Source organism: Malurus melanocephalus, unplaced genomic scaffold (assembly GCF_030028575.1).
Source record: "Malurus melanocephalus ecotype Western Australia unplaced genomic scaffold, MMel_1.1 scaffold_343, whole genome shotgun sequence".
NCBI lineage: Eukaryota > Metazoa > Chordata > Aves > Passeriformes > Maluridae > Malurus > Malurus melanocephalus.
The window spans coordinates 597370-622729 of NW_026623575.1; the positions used below are offsets into that span (position 1 = coordinate 597370).

The 25360-nt window shown below is 46.2% G+C and overlaps 1 protein-coding gene across 1 annotated transcript in view; it reads left to right on the forward strand.

The window, feature by feature from the left end:
• HS6ST1 (heparan sulfate 6-O-sulfotransferase 1) overlaps positions 1-18610 on the forward strand; it is a 171234-nt gene extending 152624 nt beyond the window's left edge. The window contains exon 2 of the mRNA XM_057378169.1: positions 14426-18610. Coding sequence (XP_057234152.1) covers positions 14426-15134 — 709 coding nt within the window. The 3' untranslated portion in view covers positions 15135-18610. The remainder of the gene's footprint in view (positions 1-14425) is intronic.
• Positions 18611-25360: the final 6750 nt, after the last annotated feature.

Below are 25360 nucleotides of genomic sequence, written 5' to 3' on the forward strand. Positions count from 1 at the left end.
AAAATGGCCTCGTTTTTCCCTTGCCTTTTTCTGTGCAGTGGAATAACTGACTCCTCAACGGGCAGAAAGCTCCATTACTTATGTTTCCACCGTGCATTTTCTTTCCAAACAATGTTTGCTGCCCCAAGAGCCTAATTATCACCTAAGAGATGTTAACAGCCAGATCATTGGAACTTGGAAAAGGTTTTGATCAAATACAAGCAAGATGTAGTTTGTATTTTGCTGCCCTGTATTCCAGGAGCAGCTGGTCTCCTGAGGTACCAAAGTGTGGACTAAGTTAATGAATTTAAATACGCTTCTGTTAGATCTTTTAATCATGAATGTAATTGCATCTGGTCGTCTTTTGAATTTTTAAATATAGAGGATGTGATTGGATTTCTTTTTTTTTTTTTTTTTTNNTTTTCAAATCTATCGCTACAGTTCCTCCCCCCCAGGGAATTCTCCAGAAGGAACACCTTGCCTTCCCAGAGTGAACATTGTGAATCTTTACTGTACTGATTCTTTCACTGTTMATTTTCTGTGTTAGCAATCCTGTCTCTCTCTGTGGCTGTGCCTTTGTTGTGTCTGGCATCAGGAGGATGCACAGTAGGAACAGCTACACCCAGCCCAAGCATGGACTGGGAGGGATTCACCTTTGGAATTTGCCTCTGATACATTCCTCTGGTGCCAGCTCTGGAATTGTCTCTTGGCTGACTGGAGTAACAGGATGCACGAGCATCAGCCCAGCTTCTCACAAAGACTCACAAGGGGAGTTGGAAACACAATCCTTGTGTCCCACAGGTGACTGAGGAGTGTTTCTGTGTTTGAGCTAGCTGATAATAAAAGACATCACCAGGTTAAATGGAGCAGACAAAGGAAGCAGAGCTGGCAGTTCTGTGATGCTGAAAGCTTTCCAGATTCCTTGCTTTTGTACACATCCTCTCTGTAGGATGAAAAAAAATGCAATACACCAAGCTGAGATCCTCCAGAGTATTGAAACAGATTGCAATGGGCCTGCTACCTTCCAGGTCCCATTGGCAAAATAYCCAAAGAGAAGATAAATTATTATGTGAGGAGACAGGCAGGGGACTGAATGACTCAWAGCTGTAGGATATGGAGCCTCATACAACAAGATCCCCAGCTCTCATTGAGCCCAAGCTGGTGGTGCCTGAAAGCCTCTCCAAGCTCAGCAGTTTGCCAGCATTTCTGAAAGAGCTAATGGCCCCAGCCCAGCAGATCCCAGTGGGCAGAGACTTAGCACAGCATGCTCCCGGGATGTGGATTGCCACACACTTACTTCAGAATTTACCAAACACAAGGAAGTTTTTCTCTGTGATAATTGTTTTGACAGGGAGACTGAACACATGCCTGCATTCAAACTGGTTATTTCCGTGGAGCTGAGCTGATAAACCCCTTTGGGGAGGGAGCTGTCGCTGGCAARGCTCCTCTGCTCCATCATTCAACCCATTTCCCTGGACAGAATAAGCCATACCCACAACCACAGATCTATTGCAACCCACAACTTTTCGCTGGCACTGCTATTTGCCTGCTAATGTTCTTTTATTATTTACTTCTCACGGTACAGCTGTGCCAGCTAAACTCTKCCGCGTAATCGCAGCTTACGAGGGAGACAACGCCTGTGTAAATCTTTTAAAGGTGGTGTTTCGTAGTCAAGCCTGAAGCGGAGACTTCAGCAAAAAGCTCGGCAGAGCCGGGATTTCATCTCCCGAGGCAAAGGCAGCGCTGATGCTGCGGTGCAGCCGCAGCCGCAGGCAGAGGGCACAGCGGGGCAGCGCTGCTGTGCGCAGGGAAGAGCTGTTCAYTGGAAACGGGAATGCCCGAGGCAGGCACTGCCASAGCCTCTGGGAWGAAAGCTGAGCGAGCAGAGGGCTGTGCCCGCTCCTCCCCGGCTGCGACACCGATAGAGCCGCGGGCGGTGCCCAGAGGGTGACTCCGTGTGCCATCGCTGCCTCCAGTGCTGCCGGGGAGAGGAAACAGCCCCATTCCCATCTCCCGGGGAGAGGAAACAGCCCCATTCCCATCTCCCGGGAATTCAACGGGACTGCACTTGTAGCCTTGCTGTGTCAGACCTGCCCGATCCCGGAGCAGGGGGTGCACGGGAGGAGCGCTCCGTCCGTGCCGGAGCATCCGCGGCAGCGCGGTGCCCTCTGCCGGGACCGCCGGGATGGATTCCCGGGCTGCAGCAGCAGCAGGAACAGTCCCACTGAGCGCTTTCCAGGAGTTTCCTTGGCCAGAAGGTTTTTCAAGTTGGGAGCAGTGCTTTGGGAAACGGCAACATACACTTTTAAGCACCTAATTAGACTTAGCTGTAGCAGAGCTGCGGGGGAATTTGGCTGCGGTTTGGCCAGCTGGAACACCTCTGCAATGGGTGGAAGGTGAGGGAATCATRTTGGCCTGAATTTAAATTTTTTAAAGTCTGTCAAGGATTTATTAATCAAAAAGCAGCTTTTCAGAATCACATTCAACACACTGCTGCTTTTCTGGTATTTGTAAGTGCTTCTGCTAACCACAGGGCAAGGGATCCCATTAACCACCCTTGGAAGCAGAAGAACCCAAGGTTTGTCAGGTGAAATATCCCTTCTTCACAGTGCTGGGGTGTTGCCTCTGGGATAATAGCCACTTGATATTTCATAATCAGCCTCACAATGCTCAGGTCTGAGGGATCACCTGGCAGAGAAATCCTGAGCCTGGTGAAGTTCTGAAGACTCAAATATCCCTCTGAAGTCCCAGACCACGAGGCTGATTTGTGCTTCCTGTGAGTGCAACTGAGGGGAAACAAGAGGATTCCTGTAATTAGAAATGGCTTTGCCGTTCCTTGCACCTCTCTCAGCAGCGCCGGGCCAGGTCACTGTCAGAGACAGGATGCTGGCTGGCCAGGACACATCAGTGATGGATTTGGAGCAGCCCCTTCCAGCACTGCTCAGTTAATGTATTTTGCAGTCCTTTTTAGCTTCCTCAGCATGGTGATTCATTTAGGAGAGGAATTGTTTCAGTGAGMTGGGCCATCACTCTGACAATTCCTCGAGGGTCTGTCTGTATGCCTGCTTTGAATGAGCAGCAGCTGCTGAGGCCAGCAAGGAGCTGAGCTGTTTGGGATAAAATACCCACTATATGCATGTTGCATATTCTCCTTTTCTTTGGGAAAGAGTTTTAACAGAAGTGTTGAGAATTAAAAAAGAATTAACAGAAGTGTTAATTGCAGACCAGCTAATTTTCAGGCTCAAGCAAAAGAAGCGCAAACCAAGAATCAGCCTATTGTTTTCAGRTCAGTAATTGGTGAGAAATGAATAATGATGCCCATGAAGTCTSTGGCTGTGCTGTGGGTGAGGGCTGGTGCTGGTTCCAGAGCCAGCACAAGGAGCAGCCTTCCCTTGCTGTGGCTGCAGCCCCTGCTGCCCAGCCTGGCCCTGCTGGGGCTTTTTAGAGCAAACTCCAGGAATTGTTTCCTTGGGCTGCCTCTGGATTCAGCACCACTGCAGCTTGGGCACGGCCTGAGATCAGCTACTGCTCACGCTGCGCACCTTCTGATGGATTTGTGGCATCAGGCTTCCAGCAAAGTGTTGATTTCCCAGGAAATGATGTGTTTTAGGCAGAAGCCGGGCACCCTGTTACTCCTGCCAGGGGGGTGGGTAYGTGCATAGAGATATTTGGTGTTTAATAATTGAAACTGCATGCATCAAGGTTGGCAGCATGTCTTTCAGCTTTAAAGACAGGGTATTGTTAGATGAAAATGGGATGTTTTCCTGTRCTGAAGACAAATTTTTCTTCAGCTAATCTTGGTGTCTGCAGCTGCTGTGTCAATATCTCCTCCTGAAAGGCAGGGAATGAACTTGTGAACATCTGTAACAGCTACATTAAGTGGTGTGGTTTATTGTAGAATTATGGCTGCTGATGGCTGGGTTACTAAACTGTAAATCAATCAAAAAGCATTTTGATGATATTCTAGATCATGAGAAAGAGACTCATGCACGAAGAGACAGTGATTTATTGCACCAGCTGGTAACACGTTCAGCCCCAGTCATTTTTATTTATCATTACTTTGGAAAGATTTCAACCCTTCATTAAAGCACATTAAAAGAAAATCTGTAGTGATGATAAAGTTTTGCTGTAATGAAAATCGACACTCCTGAACTGTGATTTCTGGTGATAAGAAAGYGAAGAATAAGGAACTTAAGATACACAAACTGCACACTAAATTAGTTGAACAATTGCCTTTGTTTAATTGTCTTTCCCGAGCAAATGAAGGGAGCTTTTCCCTTTTCATCCTTAAATCTGCTCCTTTGAAAGCGTCTCACACTATCTGTAGGTTTGAACCACGGGATTTTGAATGCTTAGCGAGTCATCCGTTTCCGAGGCATTAGCAACACAGACAGGATTTATTTCAATCTCTGCGTATGATTCTTTGATCTGGGGCTTACTTAAGTGCATTCCAGTGCAATTAATTAGGAAAACAGTATAAGACAGTGGCAACTCCAAGTGATCTTAAATGTAAAAGTGACTGATTAGTAGCTCTGCTTTCTTGAGGATTATCTTGTGCTGCTGAGCAACATCTGCTATTCCCGAGCAAGGGAGAGTCAGTTCATTGAGGAGAGGGAGCTTTGGTGCTCTTTGTGAGCCAGTGGCACGAGTATTCACAAGGAAAGAAGCCACGAGGGAGCCTCGCCAGCACTGATTTTGAGCAGGAGCTGGGTGAGTGGAAATGCTGTAGGTGTGTGGCAGAGTGCGGGTCACACTGATTGCTTTGCAGGGCAGCTCTTGTTCCCTGTTCCAGCAGCYCTGTGTGCCTTGCAGAGCTCCTTGGGATCCAGTGCTTGCACTGTGCCTGCTCTCAGCGCTGGCTTGTGCTGCTCTTTGTGTTTTCATCCTTGCAATGTCTCGTTTCTTGACATTCACCGCTTGGCTGGAAGTTCCAGTGTTCACTTGTGTGCTCAGGACGTGTCAGTCCAGTTTAAAAATCCTGTGCGTCTCGATTCTGTTTCCAGAGTCTTCTCAGATCAATAAAAGCAGCCGTCCATCAGTTTTTGATAGGAACAGGACTGATCAATGAGCAACCCAGGGGTGCTGTGTTGCAGCTGCAGCTGCCTGGCACAAATATTGCCCTCCTTTGCCAAGGAATTCAATTGTCCTGCAGAAACGATCAATATCTGCTCTTCTGACTGCTCTTGCTCCCTTAATCTTCCTGTATGGTTCCTTTATAATTTTATCTTCCTCAAGGAGCCCTATTTCCTGTCTATCACGCTGTTACATTTTCCTTGAATCTCTTTTGAGTCTCACAGCCACTGAAGCTCCTGTGATTCACAGGAGAAGCTGACTTACAGTTCAAAAGAAAATGCAAATTCCAGCCCATCTGCCTTATTTACAGCTGTTTCAAATAAATATCTTTGCATATTGCATCGCTACTTCAGCTTTGCCTTTGCTCTGTATCAACTTGCTTCTGGTTTTCTTTTTTTCTTCTTTCTTTCTGGTCATTCATTCTTCTGCATTCTGAAGAGTGTAGGGATCAGATGCAGAAATCCTGCTTTTTTAGTTAAAATATTCACTTGTTTTATTCATTGGATCCATCTTGACACCTGGGGAGGTGAAATCCCTGCCATTCTCTCTTTTCCCAGGACAAAGAGAGCGTGGAGCTCTGTGGATTTCTRTGCAGAACCAGTGCAGCTCAGTCCCAGTGACACGGCAGAAAGCTCCCTGTGCACTGGCAGTGTTTTAGGGGACAACATTTATTCCCTGGAGCTGGAATGACGCCCCAAATGCTTTCCACTTCTCTTGTGGGAGGGTGAAAACCGCTATCCTATGCTACAGGTCCAGTGGAAATGATCTCTGACACAGAGATGAAGAGTCCAGTGTCTCATTGCAAATGTGTCATTACTCYTCAGGGATTGATTTGTTACTTGCTTGGCTCTAATGAGGCCACACACAGGAGGATACTCAAAAAAAAAAAAGGGATATAGTACCCTTGTAGCAAATATTTTATAGTAAATGTGGGTGTAATGTACTTCTGTACCTTTTGTTTTGCCAAAATCAATGCAAATCAAAATCTCTCTGACAGAACCAATAAGTGAAGGGAGTGAAAATTTTTCTTGCAGAGAATGGCCATGTTTTTCCCTCCTGAAATTTCCTGCCCTGCTGACAGCAGGGGCAGTAATAAAAGCAAAGGATTGCAAAGAACAAGCCCAGGTTGCAGTGCACCTTTGTGCCATGAGCTCTGGGCCAGCACTGATGTAATCCTGGCAGCAAAACTTCCCTTCGCCATATGTCAGCATTCCAACGTGCCATTGATTAGGGGCTTTGCTGAGGTCACTTAGGAATCACAACAAGCCTCCTTAAACTTGGCAAAGGTGATAAATCAGAGCTATTTGATTTGTTACTCGCCGTCATTTCTGGTGCCTTGCTCCGGTAGAAGTCAGCAGTCAACACTTCCTCAGCCCTTCGTGTGAGGAAAGGCACGATGGCCAAAGAAAGCTCTTGTTTATAAACGGTGCAAGTAACATAAGCTTTTAATGGGTCCTGGAGGAGTCCAAGGCTCCAGAGGGCTCTGGAATGCCTGTCTCTCCGCCCCCATTTGCTCCCCTCACCCTGACCCCCACRTTTTTTTCCAAGCCTTTGTCCAATTTTCATCATATCTGTCATTTTGAAAAATGAACTGKCGGTTCACTCCTAAGGTTCATAGCATGCCGTGTATCTTTTTGTGGATTAACTTATTTGCAAAGAGACAGTTCAACAGGAAATTCTTGTGCTTACACAGCAGTGCAATTTTTATGAAAAGCAGAGATGTTGTTAAAACTCATTATCTGTGTCCATTCCACTAATTGGATATTAAAAAGTCACRAGACACGAGGATGATGGGAGCACCCTGGGTAAAAGCCTCTTAGTGCATTGCTRGAAATCTGAGCTGGGGCTGAGTGTGCAACAGTGCAGTGTGAGCATGGTGAGTGTCAACACTGCACAGCACTGAGGAAAAGTGCTCCTCCTTTCATTTATGGGGACKGTGGTGCTGCAAGTGTCCATTTGTGATGGTTCCAGAGGAATGAATGCCCAGCCTTGATGCTGTGTTCCATTCCAGACAAAATGCTGTTTTGTGTTACCTTSTCTGTCACTCAGTGTGGAATAACCTGCAGTGGAATAACCTGGTTCTCCCCTCCCCATGTGGGTGCTGAGGCTCCATGTGCCCTCCCAACTTTCTGACAAACCAGATCTCCACCATGTGCCCCTGGGGCTGACTTAAATCCTTTGTGCCTCCACTGCGGCCCTGCTGCCTTTGCCAGGACATTTCAGGAGGAATATCTGTATAACAGGAACAGATGCACCATACTATTGTAATTATTGCTCTGCAGACCTGCCTTTCTTTATAGGTCAGCTTTAAACAGCGACACCTTACCCCATGCTGCAGCCACAGAGCTTTATTGCTCCTGCAGCTCCCAAAATCCTAAAATCCTCCCCAAAATCAGCCTGTGTTGCTGCAGGGTGCCTGGATCAAGCCCACAGATTGTCCTTTTCCTGGGTTCCATGTCTCCAGGTCTCTCCCCACCCATCTGGAGAAGGCCTTGCCATTGTGTTTGGCTGTCTCTGGTGTTTTTAAGCTGTGACCGGGCCCGTGCATGGCTTGTGAATGCCAAAAGGGAGCTTTGTTTGAGGCTGTTTGCAGTGGATGGAGGGGTGGGGGTTTCTCTGATGAAATGCCTGAGCTGCTGTTTGCTCTGGTGTCTCCTGTCAGAGCCTGTTGTGGTTTCTGTGTTTGGTGCACGCAGGTAAAGCACACACGAGCTCTGCTCCCCGGCAGGCACTGCAGTGTGATCATCACCCTGTGCTCCCAGGCTGCATCCCCAGCACTGCAAACCACTCCAAATCGTCCACATTTCATGAAATGCATGGGTGGAAAAAGAGAGCTGTGGCTCTTTCCTTCTGCCTCCTTGTCCTGGAGCAGCCTGAGCGTTGTTCCAGGGCTGGCTCTCGGTCCAGACACTGCTGTGAGGTGAGATCCTCCCTGAGCGAGGATTGCGGGGTGAGCAGAGCCTGTGTGAGGGCTGCTCTTACATTCCCAAATGTCCTGTCTCTTAATACAGTGATCCCCAGAGCAGAGACCATCAGGCAAAACAAACACAATTATGCAAAACAAACCTGGTTCCCAAAACAAGCGCTGACACCCCCTCCTTTCCTGGCCAAGAAAATCACTGCTGTAGGTGTTTACCAAGTCTGAGAGCTGGAGGATTGCATTTGCTGGTCGGTTTGTTGCCTTTTGGGGTTTTGTGTTGCAACCTTTATTTAAACATAGAGCACAGAAAAAAATGTTTGTTTTGTTTCGTTTGTTTGTTTGGGGGTTTCTTTCTGTTTCTATGACTTTTAAAGGACTGAGGAGTTTATTGTGTGTGAAACGCAGGAAGAGCCTAAATGAACAACAGATGAGAGGAAATAGACTGAGGAAAATTAGGGCTATTTGCTACCAAAGGAAGTAATCATTGTACATGTATTAAATTCCAATCTCTAACTGAGAATGAGCTTGTTATGCAAGAAATCCAACTGTAGAGGAAAACAGGGGAATATATGGAGCCTTTGCAGGGTCAGGCTTTATAAATGGTGAGTATGGGTTTGGGGCACTGGTGGTAAATAAGGAGGCAGCTTTTACTGAAGGGAGAGGTGGCTGGAGGGTCACCCAGGGTTTCCCAGAGTGCAGAAAGGCAAAACTGCTTTTCACTCCTCTGCTGTTTGTCAGTAACATTTAGTGTGACTTCCAAATGAGAATATAAATCMTTTGTGAACTTTCATCTGCCACATTCCCAGCACATCCGTGGTTAGAGACACCTGGCTCACCTGTACTTGATACTTAAGGATACTCTGCTCATTTTCAGAGGAGGGAACCCTTAAATGACAATCCCCTGAGAGTTTCAGCCAAATGAGGGTTGAGGTGATCTCAGTGCTGAGTGCTCTGTTCTTCTTCCCTGGCTCCCTGCAGACTGGCAGCAGGGCAGGTACACATGTGCATTTCACTGCTGGGAGGCAAAATCCCTGGTTGTTCCAGTGATAAACTACTGAAATAAAGACCCTCACAAGGGATTTGTGGAGTGCATAATAAYACTTGGGCTTGGCTCACAAGGATGYCTTAAATCAGCCACAAATTTGACATTACTGCATCTTTATACAAAACAGAATGTTCCTCATTATTACAAGATGGCAGACCCCCTGTTCAGTTAATTCAGCAGAGATATAGAATGATTTTTTTAATTTTTTTTCCCTAGCAGTAGAARAATTGTAGCCTGGGGGCATGTTGCTTTGACAGATTGGGGTTATATGGTTGAAGCTGACCTGTGCAGTTTCCTTCCCCTTCCCCCTCCTGGCAGGCAGATGAAGCATTTGGGATTGCAAGTAGCTGGCTGTATTTTGGTCTCTATGTGATGGAAGGCCACCACAGTAGTCAAAAAGGACTTGTTATGTATTTTGCTTTTCCTGGGAGGGATGCTTGAAAGCTCAGTAAAAAACCTGTAAAGATTTTTAAAATATAAAAAAAAAAATTGGCCATGTGGAAGCATTTAAGCACAGGAAAGAATAGATAATTGCACAGTCAAATAAGCAATTCTTGGCAGAATTTAGAGACCAGCAGCAGTAAGAAGGGTGTAGAAAAGAGTCGAAATGAACTGAAGAGAAATGATAGCATCMTATTTAGAATCTGTCACTTTATCAGAATTATGTTGGCTAGTTATTAGCAAAAGAGAAGGAATTGAGTTTTTAGAGGAAGAAGGGTTTCATTTCCCCTTCATTAGCTGAGGAACCTGCTGACAGGAATTCAGACAGAATATTGCTAAATGGCAGCTTCAGCCATGCAAGAAAGGGTTATTTTTAACCCAGAGCTGCTCAGTGTCTGCATTTGCAGCGTGGCCCTGCTCAAAAAAAAAAAAAAAAAAAAAACAAAACTCTGCTGGCAAAACTGAGGCTGCTTTGTGCTGCTGTGTGAGAATGGGAAGGAGAGGTCGGGTGGGAATCCTGGAGGGCAGTGGTGCCTCTGCCGCCTGTGTCATGAAAATSTGCCCGCAGTTAACTATTGTCCTCTGACCTCAATCCATGCTGAAACAGGGGCTTTGCATAATCGTGGAAGGAGACGGCTCCTGCTCCAAAAGATGTTATGTTTTGAATTTCCAAAACAGACAAAGGAGACTTTGTCAGCCCTTCACACATGGGAAATAGGGGCAGAGAGAGGCAGAGATTTGTCTGGGGCAAGCAGGCTAATTTTGACAGAACGGGCACTTAAAGTGAAGTTTCCTGAATTCATTTGTGTGTTATGACCACAAGACTGCCCTTCCTTTCTGACGCTGGATTTTCTTCTTCCTGAAACTTCAGGTCGGACACAGGATTTTTTTATAAAAAAAAAACATTCTTTTATTCTGTTCTGTTTGTTAGGAAAATTAATCTACAAGCACCAGGGGTTTATGTCCAAAAAGGAGACAGAGAAGTCCCGCAACTTTATTCATGGATAAAGGGAGAGGTCATGGGCATTTCCCATGGGGTCTCTCAAATTCATAGAGGATGCAGCCTCTTTTTATCCCAATTTCCCGGCCGCAGTTCCCTCTCTCTTTCCCCATTGCTGAGGTACTTGAGAGGTACAGGCTCCCCAAAACACCTGATGAAACCCCCCTTCTATCATACATTGCCCCCTTTCAATATACATCTCTGAGTCTCTGCTCAGGTAGTCTATTAACATAGACTGGGGTAAGCCAATCAGTAGAATTCCTATGCAAATCCTTCCTATTGTTTCTTTCTATCTCCCAATATCAGCCTTATTTCACCCCAGAGTCAGAGTCTGTTTGTAAAGACACTACCTTCTCATTCCTTTCATGTTTAATATAATTCTGTCCTTAGGCATGCAGGTCCAAGTTGCAATTCTGCAAATGCCTCAGCCTCAGGTGGGTGTTCATGTTAGGACTGCCAGAACAGCAGTGCAAGAAAAGGCAGAGGTGTGACTTTGTCTTCTGCTCATCTTTGTGCCCTTGGGTCTGCAGAGGGGGAGCCTGCAAGAGCAGTGATGCTCAACTTSGTGTGGGAAGAAAAACCTTACTGGCTCCATGTCCATTTGTGTTGCTCRTGCTTGTTAAATCCAGAAGGGTCAATGAGACCTGGATTGCATGGCCAAAGTGGGGCTGTGTGGGGTTTTTATGGGATGGCACTGAGTGGACCCATCTGGGCTAGGAGAAGAGCACTRGGCAGGAGAAGGGTCCTGAAATGAGTCTTTAGGAACACTGAAGTGAAGTGGCTGTCTGGGAACCATGCTCAAAGGAAGGGTGCTCACAGCTGCGGGGGATTTTGGGGTTTATTTTATCTCTGATGTCAAAAAAACCCCTCACGAGTCCTGTGGTTCCTCATAAATGTCAAGCCTTTGTTGGCAAGTGGCACTGCCATGTTCTCAGCCACGCTGGACTGAATTCCCCCCACTTTGTGGTTCGTGGTGTTGATAATGACACTGCTAATGGACGGAGCTTTAAGGTTACCTCACTTTTCTCTCAACTTAAACACAATCCCCAAGTTATACTTCAGTGTCTTCAGTGCCTTGGGTGAACACTTGCACTGTCACCCATCTAACACCCAAGAGGCTCCCCTCTCTGGCTCCTGAGTCCCAGTCTCCTGCAAGGTGTGCTGCTGAGGGAATCTGCACCTTGGCAACTGGTATCTTTCCAGAAAGCTAAATACAGATTTGGGAGCATRACTTCCACTATGTCAATGGCGCATCTCAGCTTAGGCAGTTAAAACTATGCTTTTGCTTTAAAGTTTGTTTGGTTTAATTTGTTAGGGTTTTCTTTGCTTTTATTTATGCCCATTGGGACAGCTTCCCTAAGTTCTTCCAGGGGCCTGGTYCCAGTTTCCAGAGATAAATCTGATTTCTGTGTTAGCAGATGAGCTCTTTCCTTCAAGCACTCTTCTGTGTGACAGACTTGGAAAGGGGCACATCAGATTCAGTAGAATTTCAAAAATYGTAACCTATTTTCCTGTGCTTTCTATTCATTGAGATGAATCTTTCTGAAAGATCTCTCATGGTAAAATATTTACCAGGGTATTACCTCAGCTGAGGGAATATCTCTTACAGTGAAGAAAGCAGCACTCACTCCTTGAGCTTTTTCCAACCCATGTCCTGTTCAAACTGTCTCTGTTTAAGGGACTCCAGAAGCTTTGCATGATATTTATTAATCTGATTTACTAATCATCTCCTGAAGTTGAAACCGAGACAGAGAGAGGAGATAAGCTGGACTTGGGCTTACAGGAATCAGATTTGTGCCAGCTCTGCAACTTCCATTTAAAAAGGCTTTATCACATTTAATATTTGTGGTTCTACCAAATGCAGGTACTAATTCTTCCATTTTCCCCTATCCATGCTTGTGTAGATGGCATTTTTGGGCAGGGATCAGCTCCTCCTGTGTCTATGGATATCTCACACACAAATGAGTCCCTGATCTTGGGTTCTCCAGCCACAAAATAATAACTGGTTTAACCCTTCTCAGTGAGAAATGCAACCTTTGGATTATATTGGTATAAATCAAAAGTCCACTGCAGTTCACAAGTCAGAAACTGCTGATAGTGTTTAATRTCAATGTCTGTCATGGAACATCTGGCATTCATCCCTGCTTTCCTTTTCTTGCTCTGTCGTATTTTATCCCATCTCTCAGAGGTTTCTGAGCTCAGTCTGTATGAATTGTGGCTGTCTCTGTCAGCGTAGTGGAATCACCATAGGCTAAAGGTAAGGAAGGAAAAAGGGGTAAACTGAGGAAAGGGTTTCTCTTATGTTCTCTGCTCCCCTGCTTCCTCCCCTCTCCCTGTGCACAGACAGCACTGGGCAGCATTGCTAGAGAGCRAGATACTCTTGCTGTTGAAGAGAGATGGAATAGTTTCCAAAAATAACAAATGTCTTTCCCAGCCCTAGTTACRAAGGCAGAAAGCAGGAGAGGAATTGGAGCTGGAGTGGACACCCGATGCCATTGCTRGAAAGACCAAAACTGACTGCTCTGGAAAAACCCTTCAACAAGTTTGTAATGAATYAGGAAAGCAAACATTCCTTAATATGAGACTTCCTGGGCAATGGCTTTGATGTATTTTTTGACAATTAAATTGCTCTYACTGCAAAAATTTAAGTTACTACTAGGAAGAATAATACTGACGGTACTAGGAAAACACGGGTGTGTTAAAATTAGCCAAAACAGAGTACTTTTACTAYTTTTTTCCTCAAAAAACCATTCAGTGCCATCTCAGTGGCCATTACATTCAGTGTTTCTGAACCATGCTGGCAAGGCAGTGAGYCCTAGCAGCATTCTGAGGATGCATTTCTGCAGGGGAGATGAATCCTCCACCCCCCCTGTAGAACCATTTCCAGCTGCAGAGTGTGTCACCTACCCCAGGTATGCACAGTGTCACACAGCCCCAGGACTGGGAGCAGGTGCCAGCTTCAGCAACTGGAGAAGGGATTTCCTCCTTCCAGAAACACAAAGGCACCTCAGTCCCACGCCACTGGCAGTGAGGGAAGGAAAGGCCCATTTCCCTCTGCGTGGAGAGGGCTGTTGCAGTCTGCCATCCCTGTCAATCCCAGAACTTTGTGGGCTGAAGCTGGAGGGGCTCTGTTAGAGACGGCTGTCATGTTTTCAGTTTTAGGGACAGCTTGTATTGTTGGGGACTTCATTATACTTGGAGCAGCAAGAATGCCCCATGTCATTGTGTATGTCCTTCCCAACTGTGTTCCTTTCCCCTTCTATTTAGTCTCRTGTCAAAAGTGTGCCTGAAGTTTGTTTGATTGAATATCAGGTTGACTGAAATGGGAATAAATTATTGCTGCCATTGCTGGTTGGCAGCTCAGCCTTCCCTTGGTGCARAGCATATTGCATTCCCGATTCCCACTGCTTTTCACTTGCCTCCCTGTGGCGTTATCCTGCTACTCAGCACAGACTCGCAGATCTCAGCAGCCACATCAATCTTGCAGTGGGTGCCCTGCTCAGCAATTGCATGGAATGGGAGCCACAGAGCAGCTGATGGACAGGCAGGGTGCTGGGCTGGCCTTGGCAGCAGGTCCTGGCTGGCACAGCGGGCACACAACACTTGGTGCAGAAGGTCCAGCAGTGCCAGGAGCCACAGTCACGCTCTGGAGTCAATAAATGGGTCCAGTCCTGGTGGTTGGCTCTGCCTTTGGGGTCTCTGGCTGGGACTGGACACCCTGGTGAAGGTGCTGCCCCTTGGCAAGGCTGCAGTGGTGGGCAGTGAGAAAGAGACACRTGGGTCTAACGCTGCACAGACTGCTTTGCATGAGATACTGCGAGAAAGAAATAATCCACAAGTGCAGGGGTACGGATGATGTGACGTTGATTTACTCGCAGTTTTTTGCTGTCTGCACTAGGTCCGTGCTTGCCAAGCATTTTTCTTGTCACCAGCAGAATATTTATTCCGTTTTCTCTTCTTCTTGTAGAAAATTTTACTACATCACACTGCTGAGAGACCCCGTGTCCCGGTACCTCAGCGAGTGGCGTCAYGTGCAGCGAGGAGCCACGTGGAAAACATCCCTGCACATGTGCGACGGCAGGACACCGACCCCCGAGGAGCTGCCGTCGTGCTACGAGGGCACGGACTGGTCGGGCTGCACGCTGCAGGAGTTCATGGATTGCCCCTATAACCTGGCCAACAACCGCCAGGTGAGGATGTTGGCTGACTTGAGCTTGGTGGGCTGCTACAACATGTCCTTCATCCCGGAGAACAAGCGAGCGCAGATCCTGCTGGAGAGCGCCAAAAAAAACCTCAAAGACATGGCCTTCTTCGGCCTGACAGAGTTCCAGAGAAAGACTCAGTACCTGTTTGAGAGAACTTTTAACCTGAAATTCATCCGGCCCTTCATGCAGTACAACAGCACGCGGGCGGGCGGGGTGGAGGTGGACAATGACACCATCCGCAGGATCGAGGAGCTCAATGAYTTGGACATGCAGCTCTATGACTATGCAAAGGACCTCTTCCAACAGCGCTACCAGTACAAGCGGCAGCTGGAGAGGATGGAGCAGAGGATAAAGAACCGGGAGGAGAGGCTTCTTCACCGGTCCAACGAAGCGCTTCCCAAGGAAGAGACCGAAGAGCAAGGACGTTTGCCCACTGAGGACTACATGAGCCATATTATAGAGAAGTGGTAGCCTAGGCAGACTTTTATATTGATGATATTCTAGGGTTTCCGTATAAGAGATCGTGGAAGTAAAATTACGAAAAGAAAAAAAACAACAAAAAAGTATTTTATTTAAAAACGAGTCTGTAAAACAGAAGATAGGTTGCTTCCTTAAGCATAGGGTCTTTTTACTGTTTCTTACAAGACCGATGAGATTCTTAAAAAAACAATAAATACATAAAAATAAAAAAAGGGTCAGCATTCTAATGCAGAGATAAAAAAAATGCACAAAAGCAGTTACCCGCTCATAAGGCCAAATACAAAAGAATGTTTCTTATCCTCACACTTTTAACACAAATGGCAGAAGTAGGAGTTTTAAAAATCCATTMATCCCCTGAGCTTAATGATATAAARATACATCRTTAGAAACAAGGAAACAGAGGTTTGCTTCTGTGTGGGAGGTGGGATGGGAATTGCATTGTTTGTTTGTAAATTATGATGGTGACCAAGTTGAGGACACAGGCAGTCACAGCATTTCAGCTGGCAGCCACTGCCACAAAGTAGAGCACCATAAAAACAAAAATAAAAGAAGAAAACCAGTCAGAGGATGAGAAACRTTAAAGCAAATTGACAATGGCCTGGGACGTGTACTCAGCACAGTGGTTCTGATTCATTGCACTGGTGTCACATACACATTCACAACTTCATCACAGAAATAATAGGGAATTCATGCACAAAACTCCCAGATTGGTTTCCCAGAGAGGTCCCAAAACAAGTTARAAGCCAACTATAGATTCAAACCTGCACTCACATGTTATCCTGTCAGCTCACACCATTACACTCAAGCCACCACCAGTATTGTGTGTTAMCAGCACATGAAAACCCTGTCCTCCACACAAAACAAAAGGATGAAAAATTTAAATACTCCCTCRTAAATCTGCACAAAATTCAGACCCCACAAATGATCAGTCATTAATGGGAACGTGACGAGGGGGTGATTTTGTTTTGTTTGTTGCTATGTGAAATACTGACCCAGAATAAGCATACAGACGTACTCGAGCTGTATTATTTCAGTTATTTTTACTTGCTTTTATCAAGGGATAATGGGCATCAGCCTGCTTCCAGTGAAGTCACTAGAACTGATKTAAGTGGGAACAGGATGGGACTCTCTTCCAGAGCTGTGAAAATTTCTGACTCTGGGTCTGAATTAATTATGAGACAGTGCACATTGTCTTTTGGCAGGGTGCCCRTTCTGCAGCCCTTACTTTAAATGAACAAGCTGTGTTCATAAAACTGGAAAGGGGAATCATGGATGGTGTTGTTTTAGTCTCAGACCACTCTCAAAGCAGAACTCTTTCAATGCTGTTTTTTAGGGCCTCATGTAAGTTTAATCCTCCAGTGYGGGGACAGTCTAACCAGGTTCTGCTTAGTGACTTTTGAGTCATAGAACAACAATGACTTCTCTAATTCCTCTTCCCACTCACCAAATTAAAATATGGCTTATTTTTTTGCTGTTGCAAGCACTTCTTTGTTTGGCTGGAAGCATGGAAATGAAGTCGTTTTTGCCTGGTTCATGTCTCACTCCGTTATTACTCAGCCTGTAGGACCTGCACCAGCTATTGTTGAGGGTAAACCCTGAACCAAATAGAATATGATTTGATTTTCAAAGGCCATGTTAGCTGCAGATCAAATACAGCATTGAAATCGCTGGAGGAGAGGCAGAGAGCTGATGCATTCAACTTTAGCATGGCATTTTTACAGCACCCCTTTCCCACTACCCTGATCCACCGTGGTTTAATTCCTTCTCTGCGTCTGTGTGCTGTCTCCAGCAGTTTCAAGTTCAGACTGAGTTTTGTAAAGGAGGAGCTGCTCTGTTCTGCTGTGCACACCCTTGGGGACACACCTTGCTTTTGGAGACCTCCTGAAGAGTAAAGATAAAACTTGGGAATAGAAAATACAAAGAGCACTTAGGGCTCAAATACAACTCCCTYACAGTCCTGAGCCAAAGTCCACCAAAGTCAGAGGATGTTTGTCCTGTTGGTTTAGAGGGGTTTTGGTCAGGTCTACATCCTGCTGCTGTTCAGTGCACGAGCATGGGCTCCCCTGTCACCCACACGTTTGGCTGGTACCAGCGTGTGCTGGTGGTGTCCATGGCTTTAAGGCTCCTGTTCCCAGGGAAGTGTAGCCTGGCATAAGCATTTCCTCCTAGATGAAAACTGGGAAGCAAAATGAAGCAATATTTGGTGGTTGGCTCAGGGGCAGAAGGTATTACAGGTCCATCTCTGAATCCCAGGATGGGCAGAAGCTGTGTCTGTTGGTTGCCAGTGCTTTTATATGTCACTGTAACTAAAGAAAACACTTGTACTTCAAAAATGCCACTTTACAGGCTGTTTACCCACAATACMAATGCACACAAAAAGCAACTGTTTGACGTGCACAGTTTCCACCTTTCCCCAGCAGCTTCCCACGGTGCATCCTGTGTTCCAGATCCACCCCACACGAGTGGTTCCTGCAGCTCATCCCCGTTTGCGTCGCACTGGTGGGACTGGGTGTGATTCAGAGCAGCACTGGGATCAGGCTGTGCCTGCCTGAGCTGTTTCTGTGTCAGGGGCTCTGTGTAACCAGCTGGATGTTAATGAATTTGCCTGCAGGGTTGTCTAAATCAGAAGCAGYCTCTGACCTTAGTAGCATGTCAGTAGAAGGCCTTGTTCCAACAGTTTCTTTGTAATATATTGCAGTAATGAGCAAAAGAAATGAAATTATATCGAAATCTGTCTTGTTAACAGTTTCACTTCAACTGCAAAAGGAGGGCTGACCTCACTTAGTACTGAGGCAGAAGTTTCTAGATTTAAATCCTGCACCCAGCAAATGCCTCAGTTTTTCCAGTTTACTCTACATGGGGAGTAACAAATTCACAGACTCTACAAAGGTGCTCCAAGGTATGAAAGGTATAGGGCACCTTGAAACAGATTCTGATTAATGGAAATGAAGAGAATCACCCAAAAGCCATCCCTCACCCTGGCTGCTCTGCTGGTCTGCCTATGGCTCCAAGCCATGTGTTAAATTCTTTTAAAGTGCTGTGTACCAGAACATGGGTTGCAGGACATACCTGGGCACGATATTCTTCCTTTAGTGGGTGCAAGGGAACTTTTTTAACATAATGTGAATGTAGTTTTTTGTGATTTATACGTACCACAGTTTGAAGTGGTGCTGTTTCTTTTTAGGACTGATAATTTGATGCTACAATAACATGGAAAGTGTGTGTGTAGTTTTAAAATGAATGGAGAGCAACGGCTTTAAGGAACTCTGGCAGAAGTAGTRGCCAGATAGTAGATACTTGTTCAATACCTGCCCCTTTCTTCCAAAACGTTTTTCCTGTGACTTCCAGACACACCAAGATGTTCTTTAGTGTTTCCTCAGGGGGTCTGTCAGTGCATCACGGTCAGGRCAGGTTCAGGGAGTGTTGGGAGCAGGGTGGGCAGTGCGAGGTCAGTGCTGTCTCTTAGGGAGTTGCAGTCTCTTAGGGGAGGCAGCTCCCCTTGAAATCAGAATTTACCCAGTCAGATCCTTACCCACCCCACAGGGTTCCTGCCACGGTGCCAGGGATACCCCCGGAAAGCCTTTCCAAGAGCTGGGGCTGTGTGAGGTGTTAGTGAGGGTGTTCACAGCCCCAGCAGTACCCCTGTGAGTGTGCAGTTCAGGCAGGAAAGGGTTCTCAGTCTCTGCCCCTGGCACTGGGTGATCCTGGCACATCCCAGACAAGGATGGGCTCTGAGTGGGGATTTCTCAGACTCCATTCCTGCTCTGGGAAGGTGGAAAGGCCAAGACATTCTGCAGTGCTTTGTATTGCCTGAACCATGTAAACTTCACTGCTTGCTGGGGGCTGTTGCTGAGGGAAACTTTGTACTGCTGGTTTGTCTCATCCCAGGTGCTCTGTTGAAGGAGTTCACCTCATCCAAAGTTTTCCAGACAGTCAGGTGCCACCTTGTACCCTGCCCATGACAAAATGACTGGTAAGGTTGCCAGCCCAGGCTGTCACGGGATTCAAAGTCATAACCACAAAAAGCAAAGGATCRGTGTGAATTTCTGGCTTGTCTGAATTTCTCCCCTTATGCCCAGCATTTTGAAATAAATGAGGAACACTTCAGTTGATGTTTCTGCACCCCGTAGTCCCTTACTTGCTCACAGAACTGGGGTAACAATGAGAGCAGCATGAGAAATGTCCCAGTAAGGTTTTGAATCCTCTCTCACAGGGCTGTCCTGTTGGAGCAGAGAAGAGCAGAGCAGCTGCTGAGAGCAGGACCGAGGCAGGAGGAATCCACAGGGGAGTATAGACTCTGGGGACTTTTTCACTCTGAAAATCTGGACAGCTGGAGAAGGGGGTGATCAGAGCACAACACAGCACAGGGGCTGACTGAGGTTCACGTCTTGGGGTTAAAAGCATCTCTGGTGTCTTAACTGGTGTTTAAAATTACCCAGATCCCCTCCTATCCCATGGACTTTTCCAGTCATCACAAAGAGTCCCACAGGAATTCCTCACCCAAACRATATTCAGGCTGTGTTCCCAGGGCTGTGGATTGCCATGGCACTGGCACAATTCAAACCAAGGCTGGCTGTGTTCTGCTCTCGTTCTCACTTTAACATTGGCAGATCATGTCCAGGGGCCCAGGTGAGCCCCAGGAGAGTGGCCAGTGGCCAGCCCTTCATGGCCATGGTCAGTGACTGCAGCTCACACTCCATCCCAGCTCTCGGTGCCTCTTTGTTCTGCCCCATCCACTGCAGTTCTGCCATAGTGGATGCAGCCCTGATGAGCACATGGATGTTGAAACCTGTGCTGTCCCAGCTTCAGGGAGTTGTGTCTGTCATTCTTAGCCATGCAAACTGAAAAAAACAAGATTTGCAGATGCGTCTGTCTCCTCAGAGCCCCGCAATCCCCCTCCCTGTCTCCCCYCAGGTGTCAGCTCTGGAGACTGGATTGAGAGAGTTGTACTATAATGAATAATTTTATATTCAAAAGGTTTACTGAGCATGATTTGTTTTGTACATATTGGAATATGATTTAACTTATTTTTATTGCCCCTTTTAATCTTTTATTCCATAAGGAGAAGACAAAGACCCCCATCCTCTCTCAGTGTGAAGTTCCTGTGTGTTTATGTGTAGTCTGMCAGTCAAACACGCACCAGGCGCGGGATTTCTCACCATCCCTGCTGCTCTCTGATTTTGGTTTCCATTGTCATTTCTMTTCATCTGAGGCTTTGCTTATATTGTCTCTCCTTTCCTCTCTGCTGCACAGTCTGCACAGAGCAGGGGAAGGGCAATGCAGGCAGGATTTTCTTTTTCTTCCTCTCCCCTTGTGTGCTTTACTTCCCAAGAAACTCAGTTCCTCTAGGAGTTGTGTGAGAGAGGGTAAAAAAATACAACTGTCCCCCCACCTGCCTCCCATCCTCCTTGCTGTAGATCAGACAGATTCAGCTTCTCTGAAAGTGATTGTGGCTGGACTCATTCCATTGGGCTGAATGTGTATGGTTTGCACTTTCCCCCCCACTTCAGGAAAAACAACAAAAAATGAAAGGCAACTGTTTAACTTGAGCCAAGTAACACTTAAAGCTTTATATATTTATTTATAGCATCTTACAAAAAGTGTTAAAAGGTTTTTTTCTTTTCTTCCACAAAAAAAAAAGATAATTTTTAAACATCATCTAATTGTTTTTGTCTAGATCAAGGATGAATGTTAGCAGATGAAATAAACCCTAAAACTGAGTATCTGTTGTGCGTGTTGTCCTTGCACTGGCCTTTGGGTGCTGGGTCAGTGTAATATGTCTTGCCTGTTTATTACAGAGAGATAAAGCTGCCAGTGCAGTTGATGGAGAATATTTGTTTTCTGCTACAAAAACAGACTCCTGAACAAGAAATATTCAAGCAGAAACTGCAGTCTGTTCGTTCCTGTTGTTACATGTGAGCCAACATTGCAAAAAGCCCTTAAACCTCATGGAACCTGTCATGTTTAAAAAATCACCTTTGATACTGTACAGCCTCCTTGGTTCCCTTTTTCAGAGTCGCTGCAATGASCACATTTGCAGGCAATAAATAGAGGTTGTTACACCAAATATCACAGAATAATGAACAGAATTCTGTTGTTTGCTTCACGCTCGGAAGTGTTTTGTTGTGTGGAAATGTTCTGCAGGCTCTGAACTGAGCCATGTGCCTGTTTAAGTTCRGGGTAGGGGAATGCTGACACGAGTGCAATTCCAGAGCATCCCAAGTGACAGCAGTGAGATATTTACASGAGGTGGTCATCCTGCAGTGCCTTTAGAATGGTTCTTTTCTCTGTGCTTGTGGCCTCCAGGAGGAGGAGAGGAGGGATGATGGCTGGCTGSCTGGCTGGCTGGTGGAAAAAACATTTCTGCTCTTGCACAAGGGGAAAGGAGCAGAATAGATGCTTACTGAGTAGATAACCTCCAGAGTTTTGGGTTTTTTTCTTCGTTACACTGATGACTACTCCGTTTCTTTATTCTTTAGTCCAAAATGTTCCTGTTGTGTTTTGTTTCTCTGGCTCACAAACTCACCCAGAGCTACTTGAACTCTTCACTCACCTTTTTCTTGCTGCTGTCTAGAGAAAAGGAAAAGCAAAGCAGCAAGTCTGCTTTAGCACTGCAATGCCAAAGGTTTTTGCACGTTGATCTTTGGGTCGTTCAGGCTCCCTTTTTGCCTTGCCGAGGATCCATGTGTGGGTCTGCTGAATGCTGAACTTGTTCATTGTCACAGAGCAGAACGAGGGATGCAGGTCCTTGCACAGTTAAATGTGAATCCAGGGGTGACTGCATCTTTCTGTGGATTTTGTGCAAGTGGACAGTATTTATGAGAATCCCATGCCTTGCAGTAACAATTTTTGATGCAGTACTTCAGTGGCACTCAGAGTAGTGATATAAATAAAGTTATATGATAAATAGATACCTACTCATTTTATCATACTGATAAATAGAGCTTATTATTTATCATTTTTATTTACCATTATGTCCAGAGATGGAGAGGGGATCCTTACATGCCTCATAGGAGCTGCAGAACTGAGATGCTTYTAAATCAACCCCCAGCCAAAAACACAAGGGAAAGGTTGAATACCTGTCCTCTGGGAGCTGGGAATGGATGAGGATGAGTGCTTTGCAAATGTTTAGTGAACTAGATTTATTTATATATTTATTTTTGTTCTTCCCCRCTAACATATTCTGTCAGTTTATGGTCATGGAGTCTAGGTGTTTGTGCAATAAATTGAGTAATAATGATAAATWATAAGCATTTAATTCAAGGGGCTTTAACATGTTCTAGTCATTACTGGGTTCCATTTAGAAGTTCTTATTGACTGAAACCCARTGTTATACTCAGTTGGGCTGTAAATGGTAAATAAATTCCACGTGGCCTGATCTAGTTAATCCAGGCTGGATACCTGATCCTGAAATGGAAATGTGGTAATCAGTCATCACTTTTCTGGCCCAGGCAGTGACAACACATATAAATCACACAGCCTTTGGGAGATGGGAAATAACTTTCCTGCAGAGCCTTTTCTTTGGGGTTGGATCGTTATTGCCAGACATTGTTCTGTGAACAAGAGCTCACAGCCACACTGGTGAATGCTCGGATGTTTTGCGTGCCCCAGCAGCCCCCATCAGTGCTGGTTTCTCTGTCTTTAATATCAAATATTTAGATGCTGAGTGAAAATTTATAAACTGAAGCCAATTAGGCACAACTTCCTGTAGGCTTTTAAGTTTTCTTCCTGGGTTAGTGAATGATCCAACCTCTCGTGTTACTGGAAATGCTGAAGCCATGCTGCTGCTGGAGTTGGTTAATGGAGGCTTTGCCCCCTGGGGGGATCTTGTGTAACTGAGGTGCACGGCCTTTTGGAGCGAGGGATCTGCTGCTTGTCAGGTTTCTGCTCAAGTGCCAAACAATGCAAAGGATTAAGAGCACGTGGTGTTCCGTTTTGAGGGCAGTCTGGCCTTCTGAAGCAGCTAAAATGATCACCACTCTGCTGCTTTGGGAGGGAAAATGGAGAAAGGGGTTCTGTTGGAGGATAAATCCTTCATCAGGAGCAGCCCAGCTGATGTTATCGAGGGACCCTTCACCATAACTGTTCTACAGAGCTTTTCAGGTGTTTATTTTGAATATTGATGTTTTCCTTCCACTAGGAAAGTTTGTCAGACGAAGGTGTGAAACAGGGCCTGGAGCCTTGCTGCAGTCCCAGCCCTCACAGGCACGGCCTCGTCTCTGCTTGTTCTGTGCTGTCCTTAGAGAAAACCATCCATGACCCTTTGGGAACAGTTTAATTTGAGCACATATTCAGGCTTTTTTGTTTTTTCTTTGCGGTGTTTCAGTAATTTGGAGGTCAATTTTACTGCCCTGGTGAGTGCCCTGTGCTGTGCCCCAGTCAGGGAGGGCCCAGAGCACATTGGAACAGAGCCAGGATGGAGCCAGGGACATGTCCCAGGGACAAAACCTGGTGTTGTGGGTTAAGATTTCTCCTTTTGTTTCCTTTCTTGGGGGATTTTTGTTTCCCATTTTGTTGCTGGGATACACAGATTGCCAGGTCATCTTTTTGATGGCAGGGCGATTAGTAAAGACAATAAGACCTACAACCCACCAAAACGATCTTGCTGAGCACTGGGAGGGGTGTGTGTGGGTGTGGTGGGGGATAACTTCACTTCCTGCCCTGCTTGGCTCAGAGAAGGAGGTCACCCTGCTAGCTACTGGGGAGAGCTGGCCTGCCTTTTCTCTGCAGAGCCCAGCATCTCCGCTCGTTGGTTCCTGTTTGCTGCACTGTGATCTTCTGCCCCTGTGCCTTGCCAGAGACCCCTGAGATTCGTTCTGCGGTGGTTGAGTTCTGCTGCATTCTGTCTCACAGCCGTGGGATTCTGCTCGTCTCTTTGTTCATCCGGCCATTCTGGGGTTTCTTGCTGTCCAGAGGAGCACTGAGATCGGTGTTTCCACTGTGAGTTTGCAGAGGAACTTTTCTCCATCCACCTCTGCCATTTTTGTGTCCACCATTGGCCACGCGGGAGATCTGAACCAGCCGGGACCCGCAGCACAGCGCCCCCTGCAGCTGCGGGGGAATCATCGCACCCGCCCTGCTCAGAGCCAACAGCGCCCCTGCCGGCTGGGACTGGAACTGCACCAAAGGGGAGGCTGTGTCTCTGTAAGGCTGTCACTGGGTTTGGGACTGGGCTGGTTGTTGTTATTGTTGTTGTTACTTGTTTCACCTTGTTATACATATTAGTAAAAACTGTTATTCCCTTTTCCCCATATTCTTGCCTGAAAGCCCATGATTTTCAAAGCTATAATAATTCAGAGGGAAGGGGGGTCATATCCACCACTCCAAGGGGGATCCCTGCCTTCATTGGCAAACACCTACCTTTCAAACCAAGACACCTGGCCAGGTGAGCTCTGGGGCTGGGGCTGTGTGTGACACAGCAGAGATGGGGGCTATGGTGACACAGCAGTGTCCTCCAGCAGGGATGGTGCTGCCCTGCCAGCCAGGCTCTGCAGATGTGGACATGCTGTCTGGACTTTTGACGTGTCCATTTGAGGGCTCTCAGAAGAAAATTCAGCCGTGCATCCGCAGGGACAGCGTTGGGAGCAACAATTACAGCAATAAATAAAGATTTCTGCTCGCATGCCAACCCAACAGGCTGTRCTGTCTCCTCATCAAGTGATCTGCCATTTGTTAGCAATTGCTTGTTAGGGGCTTTCTGCTCTAGGCCTGGCTCTGCTTTCATGTGTATTTTACTCTTCTTGACAAGGGAAAARAACTCTATTAAGTCAAGGCACTTAAAATTCACAGTGCCTGTAACATCTGTGGCAGGGATGGAATTACAAACCACATCAGCATAGTTTCTTTTTTTTTGTTTTTCTCTCTCTTTCAGAATTTCATTAGCTGCCTTACAGTTTTGGTTGTGGGTTCTTTTCCCCCTGCTCTGCTGTGGCTTTTTTATGAAAATCATTTGTTTTGTCATCCTTCCTCATTCTTTGTAAAGGTGGCCAGCAGGTCTGGGTTGGCCAAAACCCACAGGAACTGGCAATGGAAGGATGGGAAGGTTGTAGCTGGATGGGAAGGTGGAAGGTGGAAAGTGGTGTGCTCCTTACAGCACCCCTCATTCATTGCTTAGGTAATCTAAAACTGCCTTTTGTGTGTTAAAAGCTCTTAGGTGTTCTCACCCTCCAAAACCTCTTTTCAACTTGTCTGTGCTGTTTCCACCCTCCTTCTGATGT